Source organism: Ursus arctos, unplaced genomic scaffold, assembly GCF_023065955.2.
Source record: "Ursus arctos isolate Adak ecotype North America unplaced genomic scaffold, UrsArc2.0 scaffold_27, whole genome shotgun sequence".
Lineage (NCBI taxonomy): Eukaryota > Metazoa > Chordata > Mammalia > Carnivora > Ursidae > Ursus > Ursus arctos.
The window spans coordinates 16,201,973-16,228,727 of record NW_026622952.1 but is presented as its reverse complement, the minus strand read 5'-3'; the positions used below and the strand labels follow the sequence as shown (position 1 = coordinate 16,228,727).

The 26,755-nt window shown below is 44.1% G+C and overlaps 1 protein-coding gene across 1 annotated transcript in view; it reads right to left on the bottom strand.

Annotated features, from left to right (window-relative positions):
• MTMR7 (myotubularin related protein 7) overlaps positions 1-26,755 on the bottom strand; it is a 102,689-nt gene that overhangs the window by 23,096 nt on the left and 52,838 nt on the right. The window contains exons 5-7 of the mRNA XM_044387546.3: positions 21,784-21,912; positions 15,027-15,161; positions 5,804-5,936 (exon numbers count right to left, since the gene is read on the bottom strand). Coding sequence (XP_044243481.1) covers positions 5,804-5,936; positions 15,027-15,161; positions 21,784-21,912 — 397 coding nt within the window. The remainder of the gene's footprint in view (positions 1-5,803; positions 5,937-15,026; positions 15,162-21,783; positions 21,913-26,755) is intronic.

Below are 26,755 nucleotides of genomic sequence, written 5' to 3'. Positions count from 1 at the left end.
GAGCCATTTCTCTCCTCCAGGTGACCATGAATTGATAACTAGTAAAGCCTGACAGGACAGGTCTGTTGGTCATGCAGAATGCTCTTCGAAAAACCTCATATGTGAAGCTATCTAGTTCCACTTAAATGAGAAATTAGGTTTTCTGTGTAGAAAACCATGCCTTACTGCTAAATTCTGAAGGACAATAACCAGATTTTTAACCAGGTCTTGCTGGCTGTCTCATCTAACGGGTTAGTAATTGAGGAAATCAGTAGTGGTAAAAAGTCCAAACACAGAGAACAGAAAAAAGATGAACTTTTATAGCCTTTTATTAGCTCCTATCTGGTAGAATTTCGTCAACTTGTAGGCAATGTAATAGGAAATACTTTAAAATGAAAAACTTAAATCTGCGTATCTATAAAGAGTTGAAGTGCTCCATTGTTTCCAGGTTGAGTTAGCCATCACCTCATAAAGACATGAGGTGAGCAAGAAAGTCTCCAACAAAAGGGACATTTGAACTGAGAGCCGCAACCTTAACTCTGAGCAGAGAGAAGTGTTTCATGGAACCCTCAGAGCTGGGTGTGTTAGGGACTGCTCCTTTCTAGACCTTGCTGTGCCCAAGGCAACTTGGCAGGGAGACCAGAGGTAACCATCATACCTACCGCCTCCCATGACATACTCAAAATTCTCTGCTTTCAACTGTCCTTTCTACACCCAACGAAGGTTCTTTTTTTTTTTTTTTTTAAGATTTTATTTATTTATTTGACAGAGAGGGAGACAGCCAGCGAGAGAGGGAACACAAGCAGGAGGAGTGGGAGAGGAAGAAGCAAGCTCCCAGCGGAGCAGGGAGCCCAATGCAGGGCTCGATCCCAGGACCCTGGGATCATGAACTGAGCCGAAGGCAGATGCTTAACAACTGAGCCACCCAGGCGCCCCCCAATGAAGGTTCTGAATAATCAGCCTTAGAACCTTCACACAGAAGTGCAGATCAGATATGATCTCTGGGGCCACCTGATTTTGCCACAAAATTTCTCCACTGTCAATGCCACCATTCCAGGGGGTATGACAAACGTGGTTACACTTTGGGGGACCCTAAAAAGATTTCAGTCTTTTCAATTGCATTGACTCTAGCCCCTTTCAAACAGCTCTTCACTGTAGTGTTGCCCAAATTGCTGAATGGACACTAGCCTTTCTTCCTGTGCTCTGGACCTATTCCCTTATGACCTGCCATCAGGCTGAGGTTTGTATCTCTGTGAAAAAATTTGCTGAGAAAACGTCCACAAGACCTGACAGGTGGCTTATTAAATTATTTCTGATGGACTTTTGCTGAGTGGACATTGACCGTATCACAAGGTAAGCACTTCCATGCCTCTGAAATTGTGCTGTCTTACTCCATGTCTCTTGAATATCAAGAAATGGAGAAAAATTACCCATAAAAAGGCCTAGGACCTACCAAATATATGTCTGGCTGACTGAACTAATCTATAGCCCACTAACTTACCCATTCTATTCAGTGCTTACTTCTAAGTGCAGTATTGCTTCCTAAGAGAAAGCATAATGCACCTTACATTGGAAAGAAAGCACTTTATAGTTTGCAAGGAATCTTTTCAATACATCTATAAGTTAGAGACAATACATTTGTAATGTTGTTTTACAAATACAGGAAATGAGGTCTGTTCAAGTTTATTCAGAGACTATAAAGCAAGAACCTAAAACCAGATCTTCAGATTGTTAGGCTAGGGCACTTTCTACCCAACCGGCTACCTAGAGAGGCCATAAAGCCAAGTGGTTAGAAGTGTGACATCTGGATCCATACTGAAAATCTTGGTTCTATCATCTACTGTTGTGAGCTTGCATGAGTTCCTTAGCCTCTGCACCTAATTTCCTCATCTGTAAAATGAGGATACTCTGGAAAACAGTATGGAGGTTCCTCAAGAAGTTAAAAATAGAGCTACCATATGATCCAGCAATTGCACTACTGGGTATTTACCCCAAAGATATAGATGTAGTGAAAAGAAGGGCCATATGCACCCCAATGTTCATAGCAGCAATGTCCACAATGCCAAGCTGTAGAAGGAGCCGAGATGTCCTTCAACAGATGAATAAAGAAGATGTGGTCCATATATACAATGGGACATTACTCAGCCATCAGAAAGGATGAATACCCACCATTTGCATTGACATAGATGGAACTGGAGGGTATTATGCTAAGTGAAATAAGTCAATCAAAGAAAGACAATTATCATATGGTTTCACACTCATACGTGGAATATAAGGAATAGCATGGAGGACCATAGGGGAAGGGAGGGAAAACTGAAGGGGAAGAAATCAGAGAGGGAGACAAACCATGAGAGACTCTTGACTCCGGGAAAAAAAACTGAGGGTTGTGGAGGGGAGTTGGGTGGGGGATGGGGTAACTGGGTGATGGGTATTAAGGAGGGCATGTGATCTGATAAGCGCTGGGTGTTATATGCAACTAATGAATCGCTGAACACTACATCAAAAGCTAATGATGTACTACTATATGTTGGCTAACTGAATTTAAAAAAAAAGAATAGTTCTAACAAGACTGCTATGAGGACTACTTGAATAAATGCACCTGAGAAAATTAAAACAGTGTCCGGTACATAGTAATCACCCTGTAGATGTTATAACACCATTACTATGTGGGGTGGTTATCTGTGAGCCTGTCCAATGCCATACCCACAAATCAATGAGGAGTGCTCTAACATGATAGAAGGTACTAGGCTCAAGTCTTGCTTTGTTAGGAGATCCTGGGAATTGTGTGTTTTTTAAAAACTTTTAAATTAAATATGTAATATAAAAATATTTTAAATTTGTAGGATGCCTGGGTGGCTCAGTCAGTTAAGTGTCCTATTCTTGATACCAGCTCAGGTCTTGATCTCAGGGTCATGAGTTCAAGCCCTGTGTTGGGCTCCACACCGGGTGTGGAGCCTACTTAAGGAAAGAAATATATATATATATATATATATATATATATATATATATATATATATATATGTATATTTATTTATTTATTTAATGTATTATACTAGATTCTAGAACTGGAGAGTTATGCTTTGAAAAAATAACCTGCCACGTTGTGAATAGCATATATGGAGAGGTCCACATGGCAGAGAAATGGGGGCTTTCTTATTGACTGTTCCAATAAAAAAAAGAAAATATAGGGCATCCTTTTATTATTTGAGGGAAAAACATTATATGATCAAAAGGGAAAGCACTGTGGAAAACAACCAATTACAACATTGCTAAATAACTGGAAGGCATCACACTACCCCACTGGGAGGTACGAACACTTGCTTTAGGACTTCTAAATCGAAGTTACAATGAAGAGGGCTCTATAAAAGGACCTATACTGGATGTGAACTTGGTCCTAAATTTCAGTTTCTGATGAAATATCCTGCAGCTCTTGCTCACAGACAGAGCCAGAATGCAAACAATTTTTCTTTTCTGTTATTCAAAATCTATTCTGATTATCTTAACAGTGGTAAAAAAAAAAAAAAAAATCGAAGACAATAATAACCATGAATAAAAATGCACTGTCCCTCTTCCTACCAAGTGACCAGCAGCACAAGCCTTCCGATCTCTTTGATGCCAAGGACAGCTGTTGGAAGCAGGAAAAGCCCGAGAAGGTGGGTCTGATTGCATCACTTCATCAGCTGAGCCTCCACAAAGTGGTTTATAATTTACTTGGTAAAAACAGATAGTCAAACATTGGTCAAGTTCCCTGAAGGGCATCCGGAAGGTTGCCCTTGCTTACTGCACTGACAGAGGGCTGAAAAGTGACGTCCAGTTGCTGTCATCCCTCATGTAACAGAGACTGCCCTTCAGGACTCGGTCAGTTTGCTGTCCTTTAGAAGAAGAGAGTCAGACCACAGGTAGAAGGGCAGGGGGAATGGCTCCTAATAAGAGACCAAATAAATGCTAATTCCAAAACCGAAGTCAGAGGGAGAGGTTGTAAGAACTCTTAAGAGCCACTTTCTGCACTGAAGAAAATGTATGTTCTCACAAGTCAGCTTATGAAATTACTAAATGACAAATATGAAGCATATCAACCTAAATGTTTCCTAATGATTCGGACAGTGATGCCCACCCTTCAGACTAATGTTAGACTACTCTTTTAATAACAGTACAAAGCTAGTCCGATTTTTTGACACCTAAAAAGCACAGCTTATAGCAGGGACGGCCACACTGCCCATGATTATCTCCAGAATCAGGGGCGCCTGGGTGGCTCAGTCTAAGTGTCTGCCTTCCGCTCAGGTCATGATCCCAGGGTCCTGAGGTCTGGATGCAGGAGGGCATCCTGCTCAGCAGGGAGTCTATTTGTCCCTCTCCCTCTGCCCCTCCCCCTGCTTGAGCTTTGTCTCTCTCTCAAATAAAATCTTAAAAAAAAAAAATGCTCAATCAGTCATGCCCAAGGTATCGTTACAGTGGCCTGAGACATGGCAGATTTCAAGTGAAAATAAGATGGAGATTCTCTGGGGCCGTGATTTTTTTCAGGTGCAGGATGAGATTTCTTCTAACCATTCAAATGCCCAAGGTTCAGATATTTGCAACCAGGGGCATCAAATTGTAGAGTCACAGACCCGACACAGCTGGAAGGACCCGGAGAAATGATTAGTCCAAGCCTCTCATTTTACGGCAGGTAACAGCCCAGTGAAGGTGACCACTGGGTTGCAAGTTTCACAGCGAGGGAGCTGAGCCAGGGAATCAGGATGAGAATGGAAATCAGGAATGTGCCACTCAAGGTCCTCCAGCCCCATCCGCAGGTCCTCACTACTCCTGTCCTTCCCGTGAAGCAGAGAACTGCCTACTAACTGAGAGCAAATGTGTACGTACCCCTAGAAAAAAGGAATTCAGCACTTTCTTTGTCCTCCTTCATTCCACCCTGCATTTCCTATTCACACAGCCCACTGTCCTCGCGCTCAGCTCCACCTTTCCAGGGCCTTCACTCCGAGTGCAAGCACAGCGTTCACAGCCTCTCCAGGACCCCATCGTACAAAGCAAAGGGTTTTGCGTCCCCCTTTCTCTGCGGTTCCCACTAGAGCCAGAAGTCGTGGGCTGTGGCAAGAGATTCCTCCTTGCGCACCTTTACAATCACACGGAGCTTAAGCAATAAGTGAGGCCGGTTTTGCTTGAAATGCAGAATTTCTGCTCATCAGCTTATGGCTGGTTTGGCCACAAGAATGGCTGTTGTACATTACATAATCCATCTTTGTAATCTCCTCCCCCATAAGCCTGTGTGTCCGCGTCCTGCGGTGAAAGGTGCTGGGGGCGGTGGGGCGGGGTTCGCCGCGTGCGCAAGCGATGACCGCGCAGGCGCACTGCAGTGGTTGCCGCCGTTGAGAAGTGAGCATCAGGTCCTCCAACACCCTCCCTTCTAAGGGACACTCGGCCGCTCGAAATCATTTTATACACCTCATCTCCACACATGAACACAGTTGGCTACTGCTTTATATGTAGGACTGCTTTATCTAAATGGCTTTGAATGTGGGTCAAACTAATATCATGAGGGAGAAAGAAAAAATACTCCTGTGCACTTTTATCTTAGATACGAAGCACTGGACAGTGCCTGACTTTGCTAACCAGGTAAAAAACCATTTCCCCATGACACTTACAAAAAAAATCAGAGAAAGCTTAAATGTTTAAGTAGTCCCTGCAATACGATATTCTCCTCTTGACGTATCCCACCTATATAAACAGTATCATCATAAAAACAATTAAAAACAAGACTATCTTATTGCCCTTGACATTACAACATTTCACGGTATGTTTTGATGCTGTGCAGAAGGAAATGGCTTACCTTCCAGCATTTTTTGCAGGCTGCTCCTCATGACATGGATGTTCTCTATCCCGATAAACTGAAACTTGATATTGGAGTAGTTGTCTTCGTTCTCGTAGCCTTTCCCTGCCGCACGATTTGCCATCGCATTGAGCTGCGGTGGTGAGCAAACCAGAGTAGTCACCAGTGATATTCAGAGCATAAACCAACCAAAACAACTCACCAACAGCTGTGACAGCATTCAAAATGGTGTGCGGAAACAGAGCATGTTTGAAATCACTGGAACATTCTACTGAGCTACGTGATTGCCGGCACTCATGCTGAGCTTATATTTATACATGTGTTGATGTGCAGAACACTTTCTTAGCTGGAAAGCATTCTACAGATAAACCCTTCTGGAGATGCCTTTCACGGTTCCGTCAGAGATGCCAAGTTGAATATGGAATTCTGTGATAGAGCCAAGTTGCCCTGACTTTTTTTTTCTTTTTATTATTATGTTCAGTTAGCCCGCATATGGTACATCATTAGTTTTTGTTGTTGTGTTCAATGATTCATTAGTTGTGTACATTAACCAAACGTTATAACCTGTTGGGTGGCAGAAGAATATCAGCAGATACTGCTAGCGATACAAAGGTCTGTAAGTTAAATTGTATCTTCCAGTATTATGTTGCCAATAAACACATTGTCCTATAGGAATGGCAGTGTGATTTTAATCTGCCTACAAGAATCCTCCAATTAAACCTTGAGCAGACATCACTGACTAAAATGGCGAGCTCATGCAGAACTATCTCCAGAGCCATGTGCTCCAGGCACTTTATTTCAATCTAGAGACCTGCCAAGAGGGCTTTTGGACCATTTTCATTATCACAATTTTGTATATGGTGGGGGTTTCCCAATGCAAAGTGCATTAAAGATAATGGACTTCTGCCCTTGTCCTGTGTAACTGAAACCAGGAAGGGGCCAAGTCCTGCCTTGGCTGGGAAATACATGCATTTCTGGAATGGCTGATTCCTGCTAAAACTCTATCCTTGCTGTTGGGCTAAGTGGGTGATCACATCCCAGGAAACACTAGTCACTGACCATGTTCCTCTTCTGTCCACGAAAGGCAGGAGGGTCCTCCTAGGCAGAGAATTGACACCAAGAACTCACCGCCAGAAAAGATATATCCATTTTACAAATTAACAAATATTTTTCAAAAAGCTAAGTTTAAAAAATTAAGCTAAGTTAAAAACATAAACATTCTTTGGTCCAGATCTTTACACAATTCAAACTACCAGCACATAAAGACAGATGTCCAAGACTGTTTATTAAAACTTTATAATAGCAAAAACCTGACATCCTATGACTATCTCAGTAGGGCAACGAGTAGATAAATTATGGTATATTGACACCCTGAACTTCTACAGAGACAAAAAGATGGATTTGAGAGAGACAGACAGACACAGAGACAGAGATATACACAGACTGATTTGGAATTGGCCTATGACATGTTAAGTAAAAAGAGTAACTGAATGACAGATATGTATTTCTGTTTATACATGTTTGATTAAGCAGATTAAAATGTATGAACAACGATACCAACCTGGCAGCAGCTAGAGCAGATACAGAGGTGACAAGGGCCAGGGGACACTCGCAATACTACTTTAGATGCTCTTGTATTCTTTGGTACCAAGATATATTAGGTTTGTCATTTAAACAATAGACATAACACGTATTAGGAGTGAAAAATGAAACAGCAGAGGGCAAGCCAGTGCCACTCAGAGCTCGGGCTGGCAGACCCCTCCCTTCTCCATATCAGTCCAGCTCATGACTTAGCACCTGTGACATCAGCTGGGGCCCATCAGCCCAAGACACTGTTTACAGCGATTGTCACCTTTCTCCTGGGCATGCTATGAGAATAAAGGGTTTGGCCTTCCTCAAGAGAGAGAAAAAAAAATTATCATATATATATGTATATATATATATATATATACATATATATATGATATTATTTTGAAGACAACTCATGTTAATGCTTTAAAATTTTTTAATATTTTAAGGGGAATTTTTTTTCTAAAATTATAGTCATGATTCTTTTGAAATGTACTATTATAAAATATCAGTCTTTGTATGATTATTCTCCAAAGCTGCTGTCCTAGCCTTTACAATGAGCTTTATAAAATAAAACAATTAATAGGATACTTGCAAGAGTCCTGATGCTACATGAGCCTTATATTTCTTCTGTATCTTGAATAATTCAAGTCAAGCCTACTCACCACATTCTGCAGAGATACTCTTTTTAAATAGTGTAATAAATAAAACCCCAAATACCATTAGTATTATCATTTGAATGTATAATTAGAACTCTGTGTTCACATTTTTACGTAGTTGAGTGCCTGTGACCTGGGATAATTTGTTCCTACTCTTTCAAAGCAAAGGAGCAACACAGTTGGCTTCTTGAAAGTCAATGGTACTTCTCATAACGAACAGAAGATGGCAATATTTAATCTATCATCCAAAGTGTACTTCGTTGAGGTTTCCACAGATTTCACAGGAGACCTATCAGGATAGTGTAGCAAATGCTGAACCCTAGAGCAGGAAGTACGGTTTTATGATTCATAACAATTCAAGAAGCCATCCTGGACCTCTTTTATAAGTTTCCAAATAGCCGTGGATAAACCAAACAGTATTAGAGTAAGTCTCATTTGCCCCCCGTGCCTTTGGCTGAGAACTCCATCTCACGACCGAAGGAAAAGCTATGCATCTCAGCTCCAAAAAATTCTCAAAGGAATAAAACATTGGAGGTAACTGTATTCTAGCTTCGATTTATGTGTAAGGAACACAAAAGACACATAAGAAGTAAAGGTGGAAAAAAAATGCCCTGTTTTCTCACCCAAGATCACTCCGCTATTTGATAATCTCAGCATCTTTGGGGGCAGAAGAGCTCATCAGTGAAATAAAAAGAACCCACTCATTTCTCCGCAAACTTTTTTTTTTTTTTAATTTGACAGAGAGAGAGAAAGCACAAATGGGAGAAGGGGTAGAGGGAGAAGCAGACTCCCCACACAGCGGGGATCCCAACACGGGGCTCGATCTCAGGACCCAGAGACCATGACCGGAGCTGAAGGCAGATGCTTAATCCACTGAGCCCAGGCGCCCTCTCCACAAACTCTTAATGAACACCTACTGTGTGTCAGATGCTGAACAGAATAAAAATGTGACTAAGAAGCTGTTCCTACCACCATAAGCTTTTAAGTGTGGCAGGGAAGGCACACGGCACCAGCTAATAACGGACTTGACCCACCAGGACTGGGCAGGAGCTGAGTGACCGGCAGAGGCTGGGGTAGTGGCAGGAGTTCGAACTGAAAACAGCTCCATGTGGCCTAGGGGATTGGGGGTCATGTCTCATGAAAGCAAAAAGCCTTGAGATGGACTTCAGTCTTCGGAGAAATGGAGACAAAGGGGAGGGCGTTCCAGAAGAGGTGGGACACAGAATCAAGGGGCAGATGGGTATCAGTGAGCCGACGAGTGCCAGTGGAGTAAATGGTTCATGGATGGTAGCAGGAGTGAGAGAGGAGGCTAAACGTTATTTAGAGTCCTCTACGGAGAGGCCCGATTCAGAAGGTTAGACTTTACCCATGGCGGTGGAGAGCAACTGAAGGATTCTGAGCGGGTTTACTTGAAACTTGTAAGATGTAGAGAAGGTCCCCTGGACTGGGGTGTTGATGGCAGAGAAGATCCCCTGGACTGGGGCGGGGAACAGAGGCTCCCCGGGGAGCTTACAGGGCTGGTTTGTGGCCATATCCCACCAACTGGCACACAGCAGGACTCAGTGAAGATCTACGGACAGGCTGACCGGCCAAAGGACTGACTATCAGAGTGAAGTGGAGAGGTGAACAGGCCAAGAACGTGAAGAAACAGAATCAGATTCTTCCTCTCACCCTCCATCAGTCAGTCAGTCAGACACACCAAAATCATGAGAACTCAGCCAACGATAATCTTGATATCAACTTAATGGTCCGCCTGGTCACTCCGAAGATGACAACTATCCTAGCCTTGCAGTCTCAAATTTCAGCAGAGTACATTCTGTACCTGAATAATGACAGGAGCTGATCTGACAGGGTTGGGAAATGAGAACAAATGTTATCTTGGCAGGAGGAGGACTGGGCCACAGCCTAGAGGCGAGCATCCCATGATGCTCCTTTCCTTCCCTCCAACTGTAACTAGCGAAGAGCCTGAACTTGTGACATAAATATGAAAATATGAGAAGGCTTTGCTTTCTTGCAATTACTGTGTACAACTCTGCCAGTGAAATCCTCCTTTCCTACCCCGAAGGACATCTTAGGCAGAATGGATGGCTTTGGGATTACACTCAGAGAGGAAAGTCACCATCCAACTCCATTTAAAACTCCAATCCCAAATAGATAAAAATTATCTCTTTCCTTCATCACAGGCTATGAGGACAGGTGAGGGGCTGGCTCTCCTATCCCCTTCCTGTTCCTCTTTCTTCTAGGTACTGCTTTAGGGGGGTATGGGGGGGGGTACAGAGGAGGGTAAGTGGTAAACATCTCTTTATAAGGCTGGCAGGACTGCAGTTCTCTCTCCACTGACGTCACTGCTTTTTGGGTCACACTTACTGGCCATCCCTGCCCTCTCGGTGAAAGGGTCCAAATGCTGCATCTCCTAGGGCATGCACGTGGGCTCTTGTAGATACGAGGTACACAGGTCACTGATGTGGGAGATCCCCCTGGCTTCAGCCTCTTCACAATCCCCTCAACTTCGCTCCCCAGCAAACACCCCACAGTCACATGCAGCTGGGGACCGCCAGGGGACGAGCCCTCTGGAGAGACACTACAGAGATGGCTCCTGTGCCCTTCCTTCCTCAGTGTGCACTTGACCCACAGGAAATCCCGCCATCCTTGCACTACCAAGCAGGAGTGCAGACTGCTCCACTGCCCCTGAACGCCGCTGTTCTCCAATTCCCTTTCCCCCTGCTCACAGCCACGGTGGCCATCAGCAAGGATGGGACACATCCCACTAAGAGGAGGTCCTAGATTCTCCTCTTTCAGGCACCCCAGTCTTTACAACGGATTCTCTCAGATTCTGCCCCCCCCCCCACAGGATTTGGTGAGTAGAAACCACCTAATTACTGATCCCAGAGAAACACCAAAACATCCAACATCCTGTAATGCAACTAAAAATCTGCTTACAGTGTGCAATTAGAAACCTTAACCATAAAGCTATCTTTGGAGAAGGAGCAAGGACAAAAGGCTGACCATTAGCAGAGGCAGGTGGCTGTCTCACCTCCCCCCTTCTCAGCACTGCTCAGGGCTCCCTCCCGAGGTGCTGGCAGCAGCGCCCAGCTCAGAGCCCTCCTGGCTCCTCTGGCCCTGGCCTGACTCTGGATGAGCTTCTGGTTGGTTCTTCAGCTCTGTGTCTCCAGCTTCACTAGGTGTGTGCTCGGAGGTGCCAACCGTCCTGAGGCTGATGTGGACACAAGGCTCCCCTGGAGACTTCTGTGAACAGCATCATGGTCGAGAGGAAGGAGCACAGGTTTTGGCCACAGGTGAGCCTGGACTGGCACGTGGGCTCTGCCCTGAACTGTGCGACCCTGGGCAAATTATTTAACCTCTCGAAATCTAAGCCCTAGCCATAAAAAGAAAACATCTCATTTTCAGGATTATTGTAAGAGTTAAACGAACATTTTTACAAGCTCGGCAAAGTCCCAGACTTAAGTAACAAGTCATAGACAAGGCTGAGAGAAAATTAGTTCCTCTCATTTTACCATTCAACATCTACTGCACTGATACTGTTTCCTACCTTCTTAAGGCAGCAAATCCCAGCAGTAATGAATGGCCTCAAGGGCATGGCTGCTCTGAGCAGATATTCATGCTGAGGACCTCACGGTCTCTGCCTCCCAGTGTTCAAAGGTCAACAAGCAATTCAGAAGGCTTTCCTCTCCACAGGCAGCATACGGGGCGAGCCTTGCTCCCAGGACAGGAATGATCCAGAGACCTCCTGATCCCTTCTCTTTTTAATTAAACCCGAGAGCAAACCTGAGGCAGGGCCCCATGTCCCGCTCCCACCACCTAGAGCAAGCATAGGCTCCATCTCCTGCCAAGGAAGCCTAACACTGGGGAACTGAAAATCAACAGACTTGTTCTTGAAAAGAACAAAGGTCTAAGCAGAGAGTTTAAACCCCAGGTGAAGTGTGTGGATGCGTGAGCAAATACGAGAACAGGGCACGTCGATGAGACACCGGTTTTCTTTCACGGATTGGCATCAAACTTCTTATCGCCTCAAGTAAACACGCCTAGTGCTAAATATACCCTTCAAATCAAATCCTCTGGAATAATCCATTTTAAATCCGGAATACGCCTGGCTCAACAGTGGCCACATTTTCCGGAAGGTTTACGCGGCACAGTACACACTGGGATCAGTAGGTGAATCCGTCTGGCTTTAGTTAAACCTGGGAACACAGGACAGGAGAAGGGCACCCCCATTCAGGAAAGCCCCTGCTCTTCCTGTGCTTACCTCGGGCTCCGTACATGTGCCCAAGGTGCAGGCGTGCTTGAATCCACCTCTGGTCACGAGGAAATTCCAAACAGCTGCACTTTACTTACACGAGAGGTACGAACAGTCAAGGTCAGAAGAGAGGGGTGACCGTGCAATCAGCCAGAGGGAAAAGCACACATCCAAAGAGAACAGTAAAGTCAGAGGGCTTCTGGTATCTTTCAAGTGAAAATCTGCCAGCAGAGCAGCTCTGTTTTGTTTTTGTTTTGTTCTCCATTTGAAATTCTTACCAGTGTGTGTTGCTTTCAGATTACCTAAAAGGAAGAGAATCTTCTACGTATCATCTGCTAGAATGGGACCTAGCTGGAACACGGGTTTTATCATTGATCTCCGGGACTGATTTGCTGATCTTATCTGAGAGGGACTCCTTCGCCGCCCCCCCCCCCCCCGCCCCCATGTATCCCACAACTGCACTTCCGTCAGGAGCACGGGACTGTGGGAGGTCGAGGGCATGACTAGGCCGCTGATCTTACACTAGGAAAACGTCAGATTAAGGGAACCATGTCACGAATCACAGTGTTTAATGAAATGAGGCTCGGAGAAGCATTGAAAACTGCCAGGGGCGGAATGTCTACATAATGGATAATATCCAATTCTCAACTCTCATAAGGCCCACGAGTATAGACTGTCTATAGGTACCTATTCTTCACATCAGTATATACTTTTAAGCGATTGGGGCTGTTGGCCATACTTCCTGCTTCCTGTTCTAACGTGTGCACAAGAATTTGCGTCCTTATGCTTCTTTCAAAAATTGCTTCTTTGGCATGTAACTCACAGGCCATACAATTCATCTGCACGGTTCAGTGTGGTGTGTGGTATATTTACAGAGATGTGTAACCATCACCACGATCTATTTCTAGAACATTTTAATCACCCCAAAATGAAACCCTATGCCCATTAGCGGTCACCCCCACTTCCTCCAATCCTCTTAGCCCAAGGCAACAAACCACCAGCCTACCTTCTGTCTCTATGGATCTCTCTTCTGGACGTTTCACATAAAAGGAATCATACACATAAAATCACATAAAAGGAATGCATGGGCCTCTGTGACTGACTTCTTTCACTAAATACATTTTCAAGGCTCATCCACGTTGTAGCACATATCAGGACTGCACTCCTTTTTATAGCCAAATAAGATGCCATTGAATGGATCCACCACATCTTATTAATTCATTCTCAGTTGATGGACATGTGGTTGTTTCTACTTTTAAGCTATTATTAACTATGAAGAAATAGTCACAGATAAGTTTTTGGTGGACACAGGTTTTCATTTCTCTCAAGTTAGGAGTAAGATTGTTGGCTATATGATAACTATGTTTAACATTTAAGATCCTCATGCTCTTTTAAACTTTTCATGTTTAAAAATTTTAAAACTATAATTATTATAAAGTAAACAATTTTGTAAAATCCTCCTCTTACCCCACAGGAAAAACCACTGTTAACGGCTTGGCATACACACCCCCAGATTCTTTCAATGCATAGAATAATACATAATTTTTATAATTATTATTACGTAAGTGGGATGACATTATCCATATTTTCCGTGTCTCACTCTTGGGGCTCACTAGTAGATCTTGGGCACTTTTCCATACCCATCTGGAGAGATGGGCTCATGTACTTCTCTCTTTCTTCAGGCAGAGGTCCAGGTACGTTTTCGTTATTGGCAAGAAACTGTAACGCCAAATATGTTGAGGAAGGCCATTTTGCTTTGTTATCGCATTTTGTCTGATACATTCCATGCACCTGTAGGTGACCTGGTTTCCAGGTACTCACTGGCACACCCCACTGAGGATTCATTTTGTTGACCGGTTTACAAAGAAGTGGGTCTAAGCAATGAAACAGGAAATTAAATTGGACCTAACACTAACGGTCATTGAAAAAAATGGAAATCTGTATGGGAGCAACCCTGCAAGACTGACTTGGCTTAGCCCTTGACAACTAGATCCATTATTTCCTGTTGTCTGTCTTATTAAATTATAAAATCAGTATATGAATACATGCATATTAAAATATTTTCAAACAAGAGACATGCAGAAAGTTCTCTACCTCTCTAAATCCTCCCTTTTCCACGGAATTTTAACGGGTTGGCATTAATCCTTCCAGATATTCTTTTATTTTAATAGAAATTTTTAAATGCCTGTAGTTTTATTTGACATAAACACAATGGCATGCATATTATTTTACGATTATGTTTTTGACATTATATATTGTAAATCTTCCCAAGTCACAGATCGCTGCAAGTTGCATTTGAACTAGTATAGCTGAACACCTCACAAAAATGGAACTGTGGGAGCTCCGCGGTAATTTCTTACTGTCAGAGCAGAAAAGGCCATTTTAGAAACAAACTAAAAAATCATTTGGTGTATTTAGGAGAGAAAGCTCCAAAATTAAACCACCCTTATTGGTTGTGTGCACTGTGCACCCAGCACGATGCTAGGAGAGGGGGAACTCTTGAAAGGACCAGATGTGATGAGGGGCGTACAACACCCATGGAAACTCACAGATGCAAACACACTCACGCGCGGAGAAACACTCCACCGAGCAGGGCGGCCCCATCCTGACTATACAAAGGGGAACAGCCCCACTGCCGATGAGGCACCCGGAGTGGGGACGACAGTCCATTTACCTTTGCCTCGTCTCCAAGTTCACGCTTCAGGCCTGCAAGGACATGCACGGGAACGGCGACACTTACTTTAGGCCGAGTGTCCACGACGTAAATGAAGTCGCTTCCCGGATTGGCTTTCCTGATGGCCTGGAGCATCTGCTCGTCCTCGAGGCACCGGGCACTGAAGCCGGACAGGGGCTGGCTGCTCCGGCAGATGGACGCCTGCGGGACACGGCAAGCGTCAGTTCCCACAGACACCTCGAGACCGCGTCCCCAGCAACAAGCCCCTGGTTCACGGACACCCCGAGCCAGCTTGTGGAAGCGTCTGCATGCCTTCCAAGCCTCGAGCTTGGTTTCTTTTTAATTCAGGCCAGAGAAACCACTACAAGGGCAAGCAGTGCAAAGTTCCTCTGCCTAAGAAATTAGGGGTGAATATGGATGTTTAGATAGGATCTAAATTATGAAATATAAAGCTATTTAAATAGACTACTTTTCCCTTGACTGGTATTATTTCATTTTCCTGCTAAAGGTGGAAATATAAAGTAAATAACTATCCTAAAATTTACAGGATACGTTAATAGCAAGAGTAGTAAAAAATTATAATAATAAATTATTGTGCAATGCTTTCCATCAGTTTTTACCAGCTAATCTGGAAACATCACAAATACTAAAAGCCAATTCTAATCCTAAATGGGGAAGTGTCCGCCGTGATGAAAGGCCACCCAGGACGGCAGGCACACCCCCAGGCTGCCCCCAGTGAGTTAGGAGCAGTGGGTTCCTCTGGAATCGGTCTGCGTTCTCTTCTGCCATTGCCCTAGTCTGCAGTTCTGACAGAGTGCACTGCATTGTCAGACAACGCATAACAGCAGCGTAAACCTTTCCCTGGGCTCTGAGCGGGGAAGTATGGATACATCCTCGCAGCTGTAAAACTTACACTTTTGTGGCAAAGTACTTTTTAGGGACCTAGATTTTATTTTAACACTTAAAGCAATGACTCTTTCCAAGAATCTACACTGAGCCTGTGAGTTCACTCGGTGAGAGGATGGAGGGAGCGGGAGGATGGGGGGGGGGGAGAGCCCTCTCTCCAGGCAGGCGGGCGGGCGAAGGAGGGCGAACTCCCTGAAAATGGTCATGGCAGAGCCTGCTGAGGGTGCCTGCCTTCAGGACTCCATCCACAAAGGGCCAGCCCAGCTCTGAGTCCAAGCACCACTTAACTGTCCCTAAGTTCAACCCAGGACAACTTAGCTAGGGTTTGGGTTTCTCTGGGAAAAAAGGAAGCCTCGGTCCTCCTCACTGAAGAAGGTGGGGATGTTTGTCACTAACTATACCATCCGTCAGCTGAGGACCCCCTGGCAAGTCCAAGAACCACAGAACAGCTAGACGTGTAACTGGGCCACTGCCAGAGAGTTCCAGTAGCATTCTGTAACAGCGAGGGCAGTCACTGAGGTCAGTCTAGAACTCTGGGGTGCCTGGGTGGCCCAGTCCGTTGAGCATCTGACTCTTGGCTTCAGCTCAGGTCATGGTCTCAGGGTTGTGGGATCAAGCCCCATGTCAGGCTCTGAGCTCAGCAAGGGGTCCGCATGGGATTCTCTTCCTCTGCCCCTCCCCCACTCGCTCATACACTCTCTCCCCCCTCTCTCAAATAAATAAATAAATCTAAAAAAAAAAAAAAAAAAGAACTCTGGGCCCTGCAGCCAGGTTCAGAATCCAGGAGGGAAGTACACGGGACAGTGGCAAGCAAAGCAAAGGGGCAGCAGGGTTGCTCCAAGGGTGTGGAACTCTTGAATCACTGGCAGAAGTGCACCTGCAGCATGGAGAGAAAGGGACTGGGGGGCCTGAAGCCGGGTGAGGACAGCCGGCAAGAGGGAGGTCCTGGTGGAAAAAGGCAAAGCAATGGCGGGGACCACAGGACGGCTGGGAACGAAAGGCAGGCAGCTTCGATGGACAGAAAGCAAATCGCCCCAGAAGAGGGCTTTCTTAGTGCTTCGCCGGTGGGTTCTGTTTCTTTCGGCTCTGCCCCCTGCCCTGGGGGAAGCTGGCCGCTGAGAGAACAGTTCTGAGCTGCTTCTGATACCGCGGCGGGGTTAAAGAGGGACTAGTTACTGCAGCTACCACCGGGGAACTTCTTAGGCTCTCCGAAGAGTTGGACGGGAAGGAAATCATTTACATGGTGAGAATTTGTCTGAGCCCGCACACACCACACGTGAACTCCCTAAACCAGTGGGACTGCAACTATGCACCGAAGCCAGGGAATGACCATGACCATCAGTAATTACCTGCAGGCTGAGAGCAGCTGGTTTAAGTGAAGGGTTAAATCAGAACAGTTACACGATGAAATGTGGTCAATAAACTAAGCCAGTTAGGTTAAACCAACTACGTTTTAATATTTTGTAGTGACATTTTCTTAATAACCTATAGGTATACTCTACATGGAATTCTTCATTGCCTTGGTGCTGATACAGAGTTACCAGTTTTGTCTGGAGCAGTAAGTAGCCTTGAAGTGCTTTTGCTCCCCTGGTACAGACCCCAGATGGTCCCGCTGTTAAGAGAATATTACCCTTACACATGGCAGCCTTTCTCACTGATGTCGTTCACCTGAGAGCTGATGTCTGTCATCGGTCAGGTAACAGGTAAACTTGTGGTAAACTGTCGCAAGAGCCCGTTGTTTACAACGCTATTAGTAATTAAAATACCCGACATTTTTTGAACGCTTATTACGTGGCAGGCACTATCATGAAAACTTTGTGTTCTTTTTATTTAACCTTCTCAATTACCATATACAGGAAGATCTATGATTTGCTCCATTTTATAAATGAGGCAACCAAGGCACAGAGAGGTGAAGTAACTTGCTCGATGTCACACAGCTAATAATTAGGGAAGCCAGAAATTTCATCCAGGCACAACATTTTCTGATCCTGGATTCTTAACCAAAATAATATGGCACCCAGGTATGGAAATAAGTCAGGAGGCATGAGAGAGAATTAAGATGTGGCATCCAAGAAGGTCTGGCTTTCAATCCACAGTTTGCTTTTACTCGGTATATGATCATGGGTAACCGACCTATTGTCTTTGAACTTTGGTTTTCTCATTTACAATATGAGGATAAGAATCTCAAAACTACAGGGTGCGATAAGGTTTATAATTTTCCTAGAACTGTACCTAACACATAGTGAGTTTCAATAAACATTACTTATAAAAGGAAGAGAAAAGGTCTGTATTTTTCTTAAGGGAAATCACTTCTTTGGAAATCTTACAGAGTTTGGTTTCCCAGAGACTTGTACTGTGAATTTGGGAGATGGCACGATTAACCATTTAAAGCAAAACTGCTTTCTTAAAAATAATTGAAACGTATAAGAAGAAAGAACAAAGTATGTGGCAATTACAAGGGCTGGTAAGTAACAAACACACAGAGGCTTCCAAATGTAAATGACATTTACAATTTATCCATCTCTGCAATCTCTGTATAACCCCTGTGCAGTTCAAGGCCTAAAATTTTTATTCTGGGCTGCCCTTGACATTAGTAAAATTGGGAGAGCCTCAAATGACCAAGAGGAAGTGCCCCTTTCCCCACTGCTCCTATGGATAAGCCCCAGGCTGACCCTCCCTACAGACTGGATGCAGCTCCTCCCGTAGGAACCTGAGGTCACTACAAAGCCGGCCTCCCCCAGTCCCTGCTGGTTCACTCCATTCCTGAGTGCCACCCCTGGGTGCCCCGCGTGGCACGCCGTGTCCTCCTCCCCTGGGAAGTGAGTGTACAAAACTCAGAAACCACTGAACCACTTCTGCCCAGTGTCTGCTGTCATGTGTGCTGCCTTCCCTGGAACCCTAGGGCAGGAATCCTCATCTCACCAACAAGTGACTAGGAAGTGATAACACCACCTATCATAAAAGCTGATCCGAAAGGAATGACGTACCCTCAGCAGGGGCATTTATAGCAAAGGATTCTCCCCAGGACTTCTAGCTCACGCAACGATGTGCATTTCATGTTGTAATCGAACTACTGATCGCACTCCCACACGTTAGCCAAGCCACCTCACCAGCAAAAGGATAACAAAATGATATGTGAGGAATGATAGTTTAACTAAAAGAGAGGATATTCTTATTCCCAAGCATTAAGTTTCATCGGATGAGGAATACATAGTCTGAAGTCCAAAATGTCTAAAATCACAACACGGAAGAAAGATCAGCAAATTTATATAGTCTACCTGTTTACTTTTTTTTTCCTATCTGTTTACTTTTTTATGGAAGACTGCCTGGTTTATATATGAGTTTTCCGGAGCAATGACAGCATGAACTGCTGCTTTGTTATCTCACACATCGTCCATTTAACCACAGAAATCCACCCTTGACAGTATTTCCCTTTAGAAAAATCCTTAGATGCATCAGAAGCATTTACATCATGAACCTTGATATTAAAACCTAAATGTTGTCATAAAACACAAAATGGATCATTGTGCTCCACGCAGGACAGAGTTTAGTTCCTGGGGCTGGGGGCGGGGCGGGGTGGGAAGGCATGCCCACATGTCGGGGCACAGGAACTGTTTCCCTGGCGTAACCGGTTCAACGAGCAATGCTCAGAAATACATCTCTATTTTGTACTCTGTAAGAAGAGCTAAAACATGAGGCATTGTCTTCCTTAAAGTTGTAACTACAGGAAATCAGTTATTTTCAACTATAACTGAGGGCTGCATGATTCATTTTCAAGCCTGGAGATCAAGTCCCGACTAGCAAACAGGAGCAGGAATGGGACAATGAGAGGCCAAGGCCAGCAGGTGAAGAGCTTCTGGGGTCTAATTGCTAAGACTTCTAAGACATCACACACTTGCCCTTCTAAATACTCACACTGACCAAGAAAAAATCTCTTTTCTCAAGAATATCAAAACAGAAAGAAAAGAAGTTGGATAGACACTACACTCACTTCTTAAATCCCCAGCACCCACCTTCACCTCTTAACAATAAAAGGATAAAAGATCCTCCCTCTTTTACTTCTTTATCGATGGATGTTACAAGAAGTGTCAATGCTACTGGCATCCTAATTTTAAATATAATGTCATGAAATTCCCTATTCACTCCATCTTTTTTATTTTTTTAAGAAATTCACATCTTTCTTTCACCACTGCTCTGGTTCTGTATAAGTTGCAATATAGTTGGAGTCAAGTAATACAGAACATTAATAATATACTTGCCTTTTTCAGACCCCATTTCAGAGCAGTGAGTGTAACTAAAAGTGAGACAATTTATATCCTTTCAATTAAGGGCACTTACACTGCTCAATGGGTATTTGCCTCCAAGGCAGGCAGCGCAGAAGGCCGTAAGCTTACTTGGGTGCAGACGGCATTGCTCAAGGTATTTTTGGAAACCTCCTCTTAGAATGGGATGCAGACCCTACCTTCCTCCCTTGTCCGTGGACACACATGTGTGCATGCACACTCACACATATCAGTTGCAATTGTTTATGGCTGTGAATTTCCATTTGATTCCAAAACTATATCATCTAGTTTGAAAACCAAACTCTCCATCTGGCCAAAGTCAAATAACTTCTAAAGTGGGTGGCAAAGACCATTCTTGGCTCCCCAAATTTGTTTTCTTGTCCTTCACAGACATGGAACCACGAATTTGAGTAATTTACACACGGTTACCCATGAGAGTGTATTTTCTCGCCTGCCCTGCACAGTTCTGACCAACGGGATGTGAGCACAGGTGTCTCGAGGCAGTTTTAGGAGCCTTCCCCAGAAAGTTGGGAGGGCCCGGGAGCCCTCCTGCCCCTGCTGCTGTGTGGAAATGATGGCTGGTACTAAAGTCATCCCTACCTACCACTCGATGAGGATGGAAGGCAAGGGAAGGCAGAGCAGAAAGGGGCAGGGGCTCGGGTGTCTGAGCGCTGAGTAACGGACAACCAGGACTCCAGGCCTGGACTGCCCACCTTTGAAGTTTTATGAGAGAAAATAAAGTTCTATCCTGTTTAAGGCACTGTTATTTAGAGGCTCTGTTAGCTGCAGACAAATCTAATCATAGCTTTTATAAGTCATTCTTTTTTAAGTAGGCACCACACCCAGCATAGAACCCAACACAGGGCTTGAACTCATGACTCTGAGATCAAGACCTGAGCTGAGATCAAGAATCAGACGCTTGGGGCACCTGGGTGGCTCAGTCGTTAAGCGTCTGCCTTCGGCTCAGGGCGTGATCCCAGGGTCCTGGGATCGAGCCCCACATCAGGCTCCTCCACTGGGAGCCTGCTTCTTCCTCTCCCACTCCCCCTGCTTGTGTTCCCTCTCTCACTGGCTGTCTCTCTCAGTCAAATAAATAAATAAAATCTTAAAAAAAAAAAAAAAAGAATCAGACACTTAACTGACTGAGCCACCAAAGTGCCCCTTATAAGTAATATTTAAAAATAAAACCTGTTCTCCATTCATAAACAAAGATTTCTTATACCGAGGACGCTCAAGAGTGTGCCATTTAAAAAAAAGAAGAAGGTGCCATGGATTCTAGAAGCTTTTCTAAAGCAGGTATTTCAAAGAATCTCTAGCACGGTTTCAATGAACACAGAGCTTCCCAAGGTGACCACTTAGAAAAGGACAGGTACTCACTTGGCTGATTAGGTTTAGGTATTTTCTGACAGTATCCCATTACTTTATTATCAAATATACATGAAAGGTCAACTTCTACCTGAGGTAAGAGTTTAAGCAGAGTTGTGTTGTGTAATACCACACACAGCAAGAGCCACATACCTTTAAGAATTCACACACACACACACACACACAGAGCAGAAGGCCACTAGAAAATGCCTGTTTATGATAAAACAAGAAAAGCAAAGCATAAAACAAAAGCATGCCTTGAGACTTACGTGGTTATCTTTATAGTAGTAAGAAAGGGCAGGAAATCGCCGTCTGCTCCGGAATTTGGAACTCCCCACAATGATGTGTGCCGTGGCCGATTTGGGAACATACAGTTCAGTAGGGTAAGAATCACAAACCTGTCACGGGAAACACATGGGGATTTTGAGGCCATCTTGTAACGCTTTGTGAACTGCCACAAGAAGTTCCATTCGCCATACTTACTTATAAGATGCACATTTAAGTTTTCTTTTTTTTTTAAGATGATTTATTTATTTATTTGAAAGCGTGAGTGAGTGAGAGAGAGAGCACAAGCCGTGGGGGGGGGGGCAGAGGGAGAAGCAGACTCCCCACCACCGAGCAGGGAGCCCAACGCGGGGCTCAATCCCAGGACCCCGAGATCATGACCTGAGCCAAAGGCAGACACTCAACCGACTGAGCCACCCAGGCGCCCCCATTTAAGTTTTCTTAACCGAGTTCCAGAGGAGGCAATTTTGAAGAAACCAGTGGTCACTTCAGAGAAACGAAGAGCTGTTGATTCCATGACATTGGAGCAAAGCAAAGCAAACACTCTTTAGTAGCAGGTCCTGGGGCACTGTCCCTTCTGAGGGCATTTCGAGGGGGCAAGACAATGACAGGGGAGCATTTCTTTCATTAAAAAGAAACTATAATCCGGCATCCTGGTAGCTGAAAAAACTTGAGCTACCTGCTTTGAGTGAAAGATAGCCCACCAGCGGGTGGCAAGCCCCAGCAGTGTGCCCATGACAAAGCCCATGGCCTCGCGGGATACTTCTCCCCTCCATCTTCCCAGAGCTTCCCAAATCTCCTCCATTCTTCAAGGGACATCCCAGCTCTGCCTTCTTTAAGAAGCTTTCCTCCCTGGGCTTCCAGCTTAGATAAGTTTCTAGATCTGACTTGGGACCACGCAACGTAACAGCTTTATTTTTGTTTCTGCTGTGTGATCTCACCGACGGTAAGAAATGATTTTACTCTTTCCATGCATCGCAAGCAGTGATTCCCACCTTGGACACTCTGGAGCCTTGGAATGATCTTGTGATTTAGTCAGCAATCAGCAGTTTAGAACGTAGCCCTGATTTGCCAACTTCATGACCTTCAAAAAGTCAAACTATGATGACCTCTAAGACTGATAAAACACAGAAATAATATCCCGTGGGGTTGACAGAAGGGTCAAATCAGGTAACACAAAGCACTTTATAAACCACTGGGTCTGACAGAAATGCGAGTGGTGGCAACGGTAATCGCTGTCTTGTTGCCCGGCATGTATTTCGTTTTGACATCAGCCAATCAATCTCTTTGCAATGTGAAGATTGGTTCAGATAACAGTTTCTGGGTTTAGCAAAAGTAGCCGTTTCTTTCCCAGAAGTCAAGCATCTTCCTGGCCATTTCAAGAGGAGTCGTCCAGGAGTAGCAGCAACAGGGAAATCTGTCAGCCGCATGAACTCTGTCCATTCCTGCTCTCACCTACCCCTCTGGAAAGATGGAACTGGAGGAAACGAAAACCCATTCCAAGTAAGAGCCCAGCCTCCACACCACAGCTCATGACAATTGTCCTATGAGGATGCCCTCCCTTGCCTGCATCCACTGTCTTTGTTACCAGACTGGTAAACAACATCAAGGAGGAGATAAAAGGGCCACAAAAGTGATGTCCTCAGGCTCAACATGCAATTTCAGCAATGAGTCAAATACATTTTAGGGAAGACTGGCAAAGATTTCCAAGATTTCCAGCCAATGGCACTGACCTTCTGGTGGAAATCCCATTCCAAGAACAAGAATACTCTGGAGGAAAATCTTGTACCGAGAACAGATGTTCCAACCTAGTTGGACCCAGAGAGCTTTGACTGGAAAGACTGCCACAAGACACTATACTTTCTTCCCCATGCAAATCCGGTGCCCGAACCTCTCTTCGGTCACTCAGCTAGACCATTACAACACAGACCACACCTGCTTGTCTGAGGTTCAAGAGACATGTAGTCATTGCACCAGGCTTACAACATTTTCTTAAAATAGGAAATTGGGAGGTTTTCAGTAAGGTGGGAATCACCTCCTTTCATCATTATAACAACACTAAGGAATTGCAAAGTTATTTATGATGAAATAAAATAAGAAAGTAATAGGTGAGATTTCTCAACCTGCCTATTACATACAGCCGTTCTGAAAAACAGAGGTGAGCTAGGAATGGGGAGCTCCTGCCGCGTGCTCTCATGGCCTCCCAAGGCCAAAGGACGCTCAGCTTGTCTCACACGGTACCATACTTAGGGACCTGACTGCCATCCACCCTGGCTCCTCTTTCTTCCCAAGGAGAACAGAGAAGGCTTTCCCACCCTCTAAGAGTACCAGGGCTCTCCCCGTCCACAGTGTAGGAAAATGTGGACCTTTTAGGTTGGCATGAGCAAGGCCCAAGAGCTCAACACCTCAACCCGAGTCGGCAGTGGTCAGGCGCACACAGAGGTCACAGCCTCCACCGCAGGGACACGACACCAGTTACAGGGACCTCCTGCTTTCCCCAGAGCACTAGCACTGGGTCTAGGTGAAAAGAGTTCAAGGTTCAGAACTGAAATATGGGCATTCTGATAAGCACTTGCATGGGAAGCTCTACGAGAAGCTAAAACAACTTTGGGAAAAAAGCCAGACTCATGGTGTCAGGTAGCTCAGGTTTCAAGACACAACTTCTTAACCAACCTGGAAAACAGTGAATTCATCCTGCTTTCATGAAACCTGACAGCACTTTCATGAAGAAATTTAAAAACAGTCCTGAGGGCACCTGGGTGGCACAGTGGGTTAAGCGTCTGCATTTGGCTCAGGTTCAGGTCATGATCCCAAGGTCCTGGGATCGAGGCCCGTGGGGAGCCTGCTTCTCCCTTTCCCTCTGTCCCTCCCCCTGCTCAGGCTCTCTCCCCCGTGCTCTCTCAAATAACTAAATAAAAATCTTTTTAAAAATGGTTCTGCATAGCACTGACCACTGTCATTTTTGCAACAAGCTCACTCTGTTATAGTCAAAATTCTGACAATAAATAATGCATAGCACAGTGCAATTTATGCCACCAAATTCTGAAACTAATCAATGCACTTCCCCAAACTTTGTCTGGTTTGGCAAATCACATAAGAAAATTCAGAGAGAATGGGAGAAGTTCAGAAAAGTACAAAGGCTTCTCCTCTGAATTTTCCTTCTTTACATTGACTGCCTGGGCCAATGAAAGTGGACTAAGTTAAAATCATTTCTGCGTACTTTTTTTTTAATTAATGAGGAAATTATTTTCCTTGTCCTCCACTAAGTAAATCAGCCTGCCTGGAGTGCCTGCCTATCTTGGTTTGGCCTCATCAAGAAAAATCTCTTTTGATAATTCTTCCATTCAACAAGTGTTTTTCTTTTTTTAACATATTTGACATATGCCATTGTACACATGTTAATTTGATCCATTTATATACTACAGTCGGATTGCCATTGTAGTGATAATCAGCACCCCTATCACGTTACGTAATTCTCCTTTCTTTTCAGTGGTCAGAATCATTAAGTTCTAGACTCTTAGTAAGTTTGATGATTACAGTACAATATTGTTGTCAATCAACAAGTTTCTACTGCATATTTCATATGTGCCGGGTATTATGTTAGGTGCTAGGGCCGTAATGCATAACAAAAGAGTTACTGGCTTCAAGGGCTTTATATTCCCCGTAAAGTTGATCTTTGTTGACCTCATTGCAGTCTTGCAGTAAATGCATCTACCGCTGTAGGGTCGTATCCATCTGAGGTGCCATCCAAGGCATCTTAATTAGACCTCTGATTTTACTGAAGACCACTCAGTTGAGCACGTTGAAAAGTTAGTTGTCAGAGACTGAGATAGGTCTACACAGACAACTTTCTTCTTAAACATTTAGGATCTAAAATTTATTTCAAGGAATCTATGATGTAATATTAGGGGAGAAGAAGGAGGGTATGAGCCACATAAAATGATTTAGATATAAATAAAATAAAATCATAATATATAAAATATAGCTGTAGAAAACTGAAATAAACAAGATTTTAAATTACTGGTTTAGATTATACTTTAAATTTTATTCCAAGAGAAACAGGTTAAAAGTTAACCTAGTAATGAATGAAAATTATTTTATTTAAGAAAGATAATTTTAGGAGTCACGTACAGAAGGGAATCTTCACTTTGAAAGTTGGACTATCATAGACAAGTCTTATAAGTAGGACTAAGAGTAATAATGATAGAGATGAGGATGATGAAGATTAGCCTCCCAAGACCACACAAAGAGAACAAAGCAGCAAGGCTCTGAACCTATGTTTCTTTCTGAAAAGAAAGAAATAAGGACACCCGGGTCACTCAGTCGGTTAAGCGTCTGACTCTTGATTGTGGCACAGGCACCACACTGGACGTGGAGATTGCTTAAGATTCTCTCTCTGCCTCTCCCTTCCCCCACTTTCTCTAAAAAAAAGGAGGAGGAGGAGAAGGAGAAATCAATCAATCTTATAAAAGAAGGGAGGAAAAAGCAAATATTTTCTCAACCACGAGATGAAAAGAAAAGTAATGGATGACACCATAACTTTCTCAACGGACTATTAGAAAGTTTTTGAGAAAATCAACTTTTATTATAGGTCTAAGTTGGTAATAAATAAAGGTACATCATCTCTCCCCATTTCAATGGTATTAGTAAAATAAGAAAATCCCCTAGGTTTTCACCTTTTCTGTTTCAACACAGTTTGTTGGTTAGTAGTTTTGGTTTGTTGTGTGTAACTTTGGAAAAGAAAAGCTGAGTAACTCATGTTTTGTAGTCTCTACGTGTAGGACTTAAGTGACTATGAGTCATGTTTGTGGCACTAAGTCGAGAAGGAAATCTCATCAAAAATAGGAAGAACCTGTGTTTCCAAGAAAATATTATTCCACAAGACGCAGCTTAGATTCATTTTCTTCCTGACTCAAGGGCGTGTCATATTTTTTAAAAATTTTAGAAGGTACCCAA